The 10,117-nt window shown below is 39.4% G+C and overlaps 1 protein-coding gene across 2 annotated transcripts in view; it reads right to left on the bottom strand.

Moving 5' to 3' along the window:
- Positions 1 to 5,484: 5,484 nt before the first annotated feature.
- Positions 5,485 to 10,117, bottom strand: part of Tsp (Thrombospondin) — a 52,956-nt gene continuing 48,323 nt past the window's right edge. The window contains exons 6-10 of one of the 2 annotated variants that reach the window (XM_065222056.1): positions 7,254 to 7,541; positions 6,557 to 6,791; positions 6,258 to 6,486; positions 5,694 to 6,202; positions 5,485 to 5,626 (exon numbers count right to left, since the gene is read on the bottom strand). In XM_065222056.1, the coding sequence (XP_065078128.1) occupies positions 5,550 to 5,626; positions 5,694 to 6,202; positions 6,258 to 6,486; positions 6,557 to 6,791; positions 7,254 to 7,541 (1,338 nt within the window). In that variant the 3' untranslated portion in view covers positions 5,485 to 5,549. The remainder of the gene's footprint in view (positions 5,627 to 5,693; positions 6,203 to 6,257; positions 6,487 to 6,556; positions 6,792 to 7,253; positions 7,542 to 10,117) is intronic. The other variant, XM_065222055.1, reaches the window with a different exon arrangement.

Raw genomic sequence — 10,117 nt, 5'->3', positions numbered from 1 at the left:
AAAAAACGACCAACTCAGTTTTCTCCGTGGAGAATTCGATACCTAGCTGGATAGCCCAAGTAGACAAATTGTCTAAGGTATCCTGTAAGGGTCCTTGCAGGTCGGCCTCTCTGGGCCCTGTCATAGACACTACTCCGTCATCTGCAAGTTGTCTCAACGTGCAGTTGTCACTTAGACAATTGTCAATTTCTCTGACGTAGAAATTATACAGAAGGGGGCTTAAACATGAGCCCTGGGGGAGACCCATGTAGCTAAATCGTGAAGCTGTAGAGTTTCCATGAGAAAAGCTCATATGTTTCTCTGACAGCAAATTGTACAAAAAGTTATTAATTAATGGAGAAAGGCCACAAGCGTGGAGTTTGTCTGAAAGGACTTCAACCGATACTGAATCAAAAGCCCCCTTAATATCCAAGAAGACAGAAGCCATTTGCTCTTTATTAGCAAAAGCCAACTGAATTTCAGTGGAAAGCAACGCGAGACAGTCGTTCGTTCCCTTGCCCCTACGGAAACCAAATTGAGTATCTGAGAGTAGGTGGTTCAACTCAACCCATTTGTCCAGGCGAAAAAGGATCATTTTTTCCAACAATTTTCGAATACACGATAACATCGCAATGGGACGATACGAATTGTGATCTGACGCGGGTTTTCCAGGCTTTTTAATAGCTATAACTCTCACCCGCCTCCAATCATCCGGAACAATATTAAGCTCCAGGAACTGACCAAACAAGTTCAACATGCGCCTCTTAGCGACGTCTGGGAGGTTCTTCAACAAGTTGAACTTGATTCTATCAGCCCCCGGAGCCGAATTGCCACACGAAAGGAGCGCGAGTGAGAGCTCCAGCATTGAAAAAGGCTGGCTGATCTCGTCTACCGAATTCGTCGTTTCGCGAGGAATCATCTGTGCCGGCACAGAATCAGGACATACTTTTCGCGCGAACTTGAGAATCCAACTATCGGAGTACTCCTCGCTCTCGTTGTTTGAAGACCGGTTACGCATTCTTCGCGCCGCGTTCCAAAGCGTATTCATCGACGTTTCGCGCGATAATCCGTCCACGAATTGCCGCCAGTATCCGCGTTTCTTGGCTTTGATGAGGCTCTTGAGTTCGCGTTCAAGAGCCGAGTACGTTTCGAAATGTACGGGTGTTCCACGTTTCCGGAAAAGCTTAAACGCGTCGGACTTTTTACGATAAACCTCAGTGCATTGGTGGTCCCACCAAGGGGAAGGAGGTTTCCTACGGAAAGACGTTCCTGGAACCGGCCGAGTTTGAGCTTGAAGCGCGCTGTCCAAGATCAGATTGGAGAGGAAGTTATATTCCTCCAACGGTGGAAGCCCTTCTACCGACGTTAGGGCATCTTCTATCACATTCTTGAACTTTGTCCAATCGATATTACGGGTAAGATCGTACGCGACGTTAACGGGTTCCGACGGATTGAACCCACTGGCAACTGAAACTTTGATCGGCAAGTGATCACTACCGTGGGGATCTTGGATCACATTCCACGTGCAATCCAACGATAATGAGTTAGAGCAAAGTGTGAGGTCTAATCTACTTCCATTCGAGGATGGGCCAGCCAAACGTGTTACTTCTCCATTGTTAAGAATTGTCATATTAAAGCTGTCGCAGAGGTCATATATCAAAGTAGAACGGTTGTCATCATACAGTTCCCCCCAGCCTGTACCGTGGGAATTCAAATCTCCCATAATCAACCGTGGATCAGGAAGTACCGAACAGATATCTGAAAGTTGTTTGCGATTAACAACGGCTCTAGGAGGAATATAAACAGAAGCAATACAAAGGCTCTTACCTTTAATAATAGCCTGACATGCAACAACTTCAATACCTGGAAATTGTGGAAGATTCACTCTATAGAAGGAATGGCACTTTTTGATCCCCAAAAGTACCCCTCCTCCACGCGAATCCTCACGATCCAGTCGAATAATGTTAAAATCATAAAAAGGAAGATCGATATCTGAAGAGAGCCAAGTTTCACAAACAGTAAATGCATCACAATCATTATTGTGAATTAAAAACTTAAAAGAATCTAATTTAGGAATGAGACTTCGACAATTCCACTGTAGAACAGTGATCAAATCCCCGACCTCGTTTGGAAAATTATCCATCGAAGGAAATGATTGCTGCAATGAGGGGCCACTTCAATGTCAATTGCTTCAAGAGGGTCTTCACAGTAGGAAGCATTGCCAGAACAATGCTTTTGAGAGGATCAGAAATATTGAGGTACTTGAGAATATCGTCCACAATTTTATCAAATGAGAACAACCCGGATGAAGAAGGGGCTTCTGTTCTTAAAAATGGACCATCAGGGGTTTTTGATGTCCCCGGGAGAGATGGAAAATTCTGGTTATAGTCAGTTCTGCGGAAACCAGGAGGAGTTGAAACTTCCTTTTTTCCATCACTCCTTGATTTGGGCAAGCTGATTTGGGGTTCCTTATCTGCAACTTTCCGCGAACGGATGCGTTTTCGTTTCCGTGCAGAACCTTCCGGAAAACTGAAAGAAACTCCCTCCTCAGCCAAGTCAGAGTCAGACTCGTCATCAGACAAAACAGCAAAGGGATTTTTGTCGTTGGTTGATGGTGTGGCTGTTTTTAGCATTGCTGCAAAAGACTGCCTGGAACGCTCCTTAAGAGAGCGTTCTAGTTTCTCCCCGCATTGTTTGTATGCCGGGCACGATGAGAGACCATGAGGAGTTCCCTTACAGTACACGCATTTTGGTGCAGTGACTGTGCAGGCGCCATCCTCGTGCTTCTCCCCGCATTTGGAACAGCGTGCCTTGCTGCCACAGTGAGAGGCCGTATGTCCCAACTGTTTGCAGTTTTGGCAGTTCATGACCCGAGGAACAAACAAACGCACAGGTAGCCGAAGTTTTCCCAACTCGATGTAGTGAGGAAGGGCTGAACCAGAAAAGGTCACCCGAAACGAGTCTGTGGGGGTAAAGCTCTTTTTACCCTCGCTGAAAGATACTGAGTTCAGCTTCTGGACTTCCAGTATCTCAACCGTGGGAAGCAAGGGGTTCTTGAAACGGCCAACCGCTTGCTTCGCCAGGATCTCGGGGGTCAGACTCGCTTCGGTGACCACACCTTCGATCTCCACATTACGAGCTGGGATGTACACTCTATACTCGAGTGTAAAGAGCTGGGAGGCAGCAATCTCGTTAGCTTGTTTCAGGTTAGAGACGACAACGCGAAGTTTATTGTACCTCACCTTCGAGATTTCGGTCACGGCCGAGAACCGCTTCGTCAGATCATGAGTAATTTGCATTACATTCAAAGGTTTCTTTTTGGGCTGAAAGTAAACAACCCATGGGCCAGTCGAGTCTTCTGGGTAGGCTCGCGATCGGGGGCTTATCTGTCCCTGTCCATTACCAGACTGAGATGACGAACCAGGGATGGCATCATCTGATTTCTGGGATGACAGACGTTTTCGACCCTTCTTGCTATCGCGTGGCAAAGTGGGGTCATCTTCCGACAAAACGTCCATTTCGTCTTCCGACAAAATGTCCATTTTGCCGTACTAGTGGGAGCGAAAAACGCTCTACCACTGCAACGATAATCAAAATTACTCGGACACAATACACGAGAAAAAAAAAATACAAACACAGAAACACAAACTTAAAATTTAACTGATGGGAGAAAGAAAGAAACAAGAACAAAAACTTATCTGATAATCCTATACTACTACCACCGAGCGTTTACACAGCAGCAGCGGAGCGACGCGCAGCTTTGATGATCTTCGATCCGCGTGTGCGGGCGGTCTTCGTTGGTGTGTGCTTGTATGAAGCTCGGCACTCAGCTGAACACACGAGATGGATGAGCGGTTTGAATGTGGAGGCAGATGCTGACACTCGATGAAGATGATCCGTGTGCACAGGTATGCGTGACCACGCACCGATGGTGCGCAAAACGGTTGGCGAATTGGCAATTGCAAAACAATTTTCCTTCCGATGATGCCGAAAACACACTTTCTTCTCAGAAAAAAACTCACTTTTTGATAAATTTATCGGGAATTATGCCAGGAATCACTAAGCGAGAAAAAACTGATTATTTACGTCAGATAATAGCGAGAATAGAGACATTTTGAAAAATGATAAAGTTTTAATTTTAACAGATTCATATGAAATTTTCCTATCGATCGGTGTAATGATAATAAGAATTAAAATCCATCATCTCTGGATCAGACTCAGACCACCTGCATGCCGCAAACGACTTTGGTTTTTGAAATTGCACCTCCAATGTTGCCTTTAAAATACATCTTTAACAAATTTATCGTGGTCCTGAAAAGGACCGTTTTTCGTAATGCTGAGGGTGTTCAACACAGATGACACAGATGAGGCTGGTGAGCTGTATGTTGTTTGGAACGAGGGTGACGCGCTTGGCATAGATGGCCCTCAGCGACTCACGAAGAACTACTGATTCCGATCAGAGCGATGCTTCTTCGTCCTTCTTCGGTGAATGGACGCTCATGTGGGCTGCAGCTCGCTTCTTGCGGTCAGCATTTCGTTGTGTACTGGAGAACAATGTTCAACGCCACGCACCGAAAGCACTGCTGCTGCTTCTGCTGATGATGACCAACCAGATACCACCACATACGGGGATTGAATAAGTACTGTTCAGTGAGACAGGATGAAATTCGATTTAAAATCTGTGTTAGGGAAAGCGCGTTTTGCAGGTAATCGGTGATAATTTTGATCGCCATTGCAACAGTTGGACATTTGTGTAATTTTTAATATTGACCTATCACTATATACGACACACAACAAATTGGCAACTAAAAAAACATGCACACGACCTGTGTCACCATAGTGATAAATAAACCGCATTTGACAAAAAATAAAGTTCTTTGATTTTGTATCGCAAAACCTCAAACATATAAAACCTCAACCCATGAGACCTGAGATATAAATCGATCAAATATCTTCGTATAGTTTCAGTATAGTTCTGAAGATTATGAATTTATTAAAGCCTAATAAACGGTCACATAAAGAATGAAAAACCATACGTTAATGTGAAATTACCAATAAACCTGCTTGCTCATAAGCAATAAGCTATTAAAAATTAGCAATATGCTAGTGGAAAGTAGCAATTGAAAATTAAAAAGTTGCAAAAGATTTTTTTTCACCGGTTAAAAAAATAAAAAGTGAGCAATAACAAAATGAATCGTTGCCAATTATTTTGGCTCTATTTTGTATTGTTCAATTTTAAATGTGTTTAGTACTCATTTATGTATATTGCTCATTTTCAATATTTTTTTGTTCCTCACCAACCTGCCTGCAATTGGTAATTATGACCATTTGAAATGGGAGGCGTAAATTATTTAGGTGTTTATATTTTTGCCATATTGAAATGCATTCTCATTTTTTACCTCAGAATTAAAGACATTTTATTAATTATCTTACACTTATTTATCCAACGAAATACTGTTACAATCAGTTACAATAAATAGTGTAGTTCTCTTAATTGCCTGTCAATAAATTTAATATGTTTAGTGGTAGTTCAAATTGTATCTATGACGATTTTTTATTCATTCATGATGTCACGTTTTATAATCAATTTGGACTTCTTTTTGAAGACGTGGTGGCAACTCTTTGTAAATTGCCTCAGGAACATTATCTAAAATAATGAATATGTAAGATTTAGTATTCTAAGAATATTATTCAGAAATATATGCATAACTCACCATTACATCTGTAAACCAGATCGGACCAAATGATCATTTCTTGAGAGAAACAAAATACACCTAGACGTCCCCCCTTCAGAGTTGAATCATAAATGTTTCCAGAATCAGCAACCATTTTTTCACCATCAAACACTCTCAGGCGAATCAAACCTATTTTAGGACGATGCAAAAGTAACCAACGGTAAGCAGTGCGTTCTTTCCAGCCAACATTTCTAGGGTCTTTCCAAAGCAGTTTCACTTGATCTTTAGTATCTCCTGTATGCCACAAACTATTGCGAAGCATCTGACCAGGACCAGTATTGCTGTCTATCAGCTTCAGTTGTATGCCGGGTTCAGCTGAAGCCCGGAACGGCGTTGCTTGCCAATAGGTCTGTATATTCTTTTTCCACATAACCGCATAGAATTTGTGATTATCTTGGTAGCTAAATATGAATCCAACATAATCATCATCAATTTCCGTATCGATAAAGAATGTTCCTTCAAAATCAACTCCGCCGAATGCATCATATCTACAAAAAAGGAGACATTACAATTAAGTCTGCAAATCGAATAAAATATTATTACCCCACTGCAAGGCCTGGGTCACTGTTCTGAGTTTGTACAATTTCAGCTCCTTTGTTATAAATGACCCAATTTGGATCAATTTGCGAATCACCCTCAGGATCTAACACAACGGTCTGGTATGTTCTAAAATCTGTTGAAAAAATTTTAGAATTATTTGGGCAATTGTCCAAATAATTGGGGATTTTGTCCAGATCAAAATCTTCTTCACAAATATCGCCTACTCCGTCATCTGAAAAATACAAATTTAAGTTAATGTAATGTACAAAGTATTATGTATTTTCAAGCTATTTTTAACATACTGTTAGCATCTGTTTGATCTGGGTTGAATACTATTGGGCAATTGTCTTCGATATTCAGGATTCCATCGTTATCTGCATCTGGATCACATAAATCACCCCTGCCATCTCCATCAGTATCCAATTGGTCAGAGTTAGCTAGCTTCGGGCAGTTATCCCTACTATCCTGAACACCATCCCGGTCTCTATCGATATCGCTGTCACAAGCATCTCCAATTAAATCATTATCAGAGTCCACCTACAAAAAATTTAATTTATCAGCCCACGATCTATTTTCATTAGATTTAATATCTTTTTCGCCATCTTAATACTACGTTCAGACTATATGAGATAGTACGTAATATAAGCTGTCTTGACATCAAAATTTATACGTATAAGTGGTCAGTTTATGTTACGGCTGAACGTAATAAAAGAATCCCCAATACTGGCCCATACACAAATGGAGATTCACCTAAGAACCCATAGGGTAAAGCTAGCTTCGTCAATACCTTTACCTATTATCATTTGGAGGATAAATGAAATCCTTGAACGCTCAATTTTTGCCAAACGATTCTCTGGAACATATGTATGTAATACATCATCATGCAAAAAATAAGCACTCAGAGACTTCATTTACCAACATACAAACCACCAGGGTAAATGGTAATTTGAGTATGTATAGGTTGTTCTATAATCAGGTTATTTTTTTTTAAACAATTACCTGGTTAACATTAGCAACTGCTGGACAATTGTCACATACATCTCCAATTCCATCTATATCACTATCAAGCTGATTAGCGTTGGCTTTCTTTGGACAGTTATCTCGCTCATTCAAAATTCCATCGTTATCTATATCAGGGTCACAAGCATCGCCAATTCCATCTCCGTCTACGTCGTGCTGGTCGATATTCGCTACGGTGGGACAGTTGTCACAAGCATCTCCTTGTTTATCTCCTCCTTCCTTGTCAGAATCTAGCTGATCAGGGTTGTGTACCAGTGGACAGTTATCCTATTGATAAAACATGATTCATTTAACAACTTTACAAAATAGTATACTGAGCCTTTTGCAACCCAAGCTCGCCTTCCAATGGATTTCACGAGAAGGTATTGACACAAATGATTGGTATGGTTGCAGGCTAGGGTAGTAACCGAGGCTGCACCTGAAAGTTTGTTTCGCGATTCACTTAAATGTATAGTTTTTTTTTCATGAAACCGATCTTTACTTGACTGGAAAATGTTCAAGAACCAGCGCACAGTGGTCCAGAATGCAGATTTAGGTGGAAGGATATGTTTTGAGCCTCAAATTAAAACATTACACTAAAAGTTTCTTCTACAAAGTTGTCCCTTATAGTTAGGCTCTCATTTTTATGACAATGAATTCTAGGGTGGTTCTTATTATCATTAAAGTCAAAAATAAAACGTTTTGTTTGTAGAAATTAATATATACATGTTTCGGCAAAGTAATAGCTGAGCTAATTTCAAGCAACTTTGTTAAAAAAAATTTATTGACCGATTTAGAGCTATTTTCTTGAATTAAGTTAGGGTGTCTCTAAAAAAAAGCAGTTGTTTTGCTCTAGTTTTCTTATTTCAAATTTCTCAGCAAAGGTGTATTCAAATAACTATTAGGTCTGTAGAAGGCGCAAATTTTTGCTGAACAAAGCTATTGACGAGAGTTATTGACGTTTTTCTACTAAAAATATGCCCTTTTCAAATGTTAATACACTCAGGTCTTTTTATACACGGGGGATATGTACCGTGTAAAATAAACCGTGTTGAAAAAACCTAAGGGATTTTGATTTTTCACATGCTTAAATGTTTTTTAAAAAAATCGGATTTTGATGCCATTTGTATTTATGCTATGGTCCATAAAGCCGTATTTTAAAAATTTCTGTATTTACACCAAAAATTGTGACAAGCTCTGTTCAGCGAATATTTGCGCCTTCTACAGATCTAATCATTTGAATACACCTTTGCTGAGAAAATTGAAATAAGAAAACTAGAGCAAAACAACTGCTTTTTTTTTAAAGACACCCTAACTCAATTCAAGAAAATAGCTCTAAATCGGTCAATTTAAGAGATATAAAAAAGTTTGTCTAACAAAGTTGCTTGAGAGCTCCACCCTAGAATTCATTGTCATAAAAATGAGAGCCTAACTATAAGGGACAACTTTGTAGAAGAAACTTTTAGTGTTAATTTTCAATTTAAGACTCAAAACATATCCTTGCACCTAAATCTGCATTCTTGACCACTGTGCAGCGTGACGAAGAAATTAGAACATTTAACGTAAATTGTGTTTTAAAAAACCTTGGTGAACCACGTGGTTCCGTGAGCCGGTGTTGTTCACCACAATTTTGATGAATGTTTCGTGTAAGTAGGACTAACACAGACAAACAGACGCGTCTAGACGTAACTCTTTTCACAAATATCGTCACGAAACTCACTAACTACATCTCAAGTGCTGTTTGCGTGAAAAAATAAAACTTGTTAGCCAAGTCTCAAACAATGGTGCAATATAGAGATTGCTAAAGTATGATTGAGTCAGTGATTTGTTTTCATCGGTAAAAATTACCGCTATGAAGTTTTTGTTCGCGATGAAAACATTTTGCGTATACGTATACGTGATGTAGTGTGCGTACGATAAACGTCAGCAATCTCTTTAATAGAAGACGTCAAAGTAATGCGATGCCAGCGCTGTGCTGGGCAAAACTAATAATATTTATATTGATCGTTATATGCGTTTACGACGATTAAGGAGAAGAAGTTACATATGGTTATCCGTGGTTCGAATTTCTTCGTTCTTGAACATTTATTCACATAATGCTTTAAAGAAAATATTAATTTCAGTGAACCGTGACAAATTTATGGTAGGCCATAATTAACCACTTCATTCGAGCACTTAAAATGACGTTTACTATCACTCGAACTTCGAAATAAAACATTATTTTGGGATTTTTTCTTCTAGAACCTCGAGAAAATTAGCCAACATTTGTGCGTTTCATAAAAAAACTGGAAATTAGTTGGTCCAGTTTTGTGAAATCGCTGGTAGAAAGTCACGCCAAAACTGCTTGACAAAGTGGTCAATTGGAACACATCATAATAGAAACGTAAAACCATGACCCATTATATTACTTAAGGCAAAGACATTTGCGAAAAATTGTGTCAGATATAAATTGTATCAAATTAAGAGCTAAATAAATTTTGTTGAAATCACTAACGTGGCCATCTCATAAAAGTTACAATCGAATTCTTGTCATGGATGTATTGTTAACTCGATGATTGCATAATTTTATTAAAAAGGTTGACGTGTCGTCTCATTTTACAATCTGACCTTTCTTTTGTCTAGAACCTAAGCATTTTTACTAAAAAAAATGCACCTATTATTATATTTTTGTTCGAAATTTAAATTAAAGAAAGCCTCAATATTCTAGGTTCCTACATCTAAAATTTATTGATTTGTTTTTACAAAAAAAAATGCGATCGATAAGCTGATTTTATTAAGATTAATCCCAACCTTTGTATCAATCCATGCTATATGAATGGAATCCTATTGAAATTAATAATCTTAAAAAGAGTAAATAAATTGAG

The sequence above is a fragment of the Ochlerotatus camptorhynchus genome, unplaced genomic scaffold, assembly GCF_037179485.1.
Source record: "Ochlerotatus camptorhynchus isolate MF236.1 unplaced genomic scaffold, CSIRO-AGI_Acam_v1.1 ptg000155l, whole genome shotgun sequence".
NCBI classification, from domain to species: Eukaryota; Metazoa; Arthropoda; class Insecta; order Diptera; family Culicidae; genus Ochlerotatus; species Ochlerotatus camptorhynchus.
This window is presented reverse-complemented; position numbering and strand designations above follow the sequence as displayed.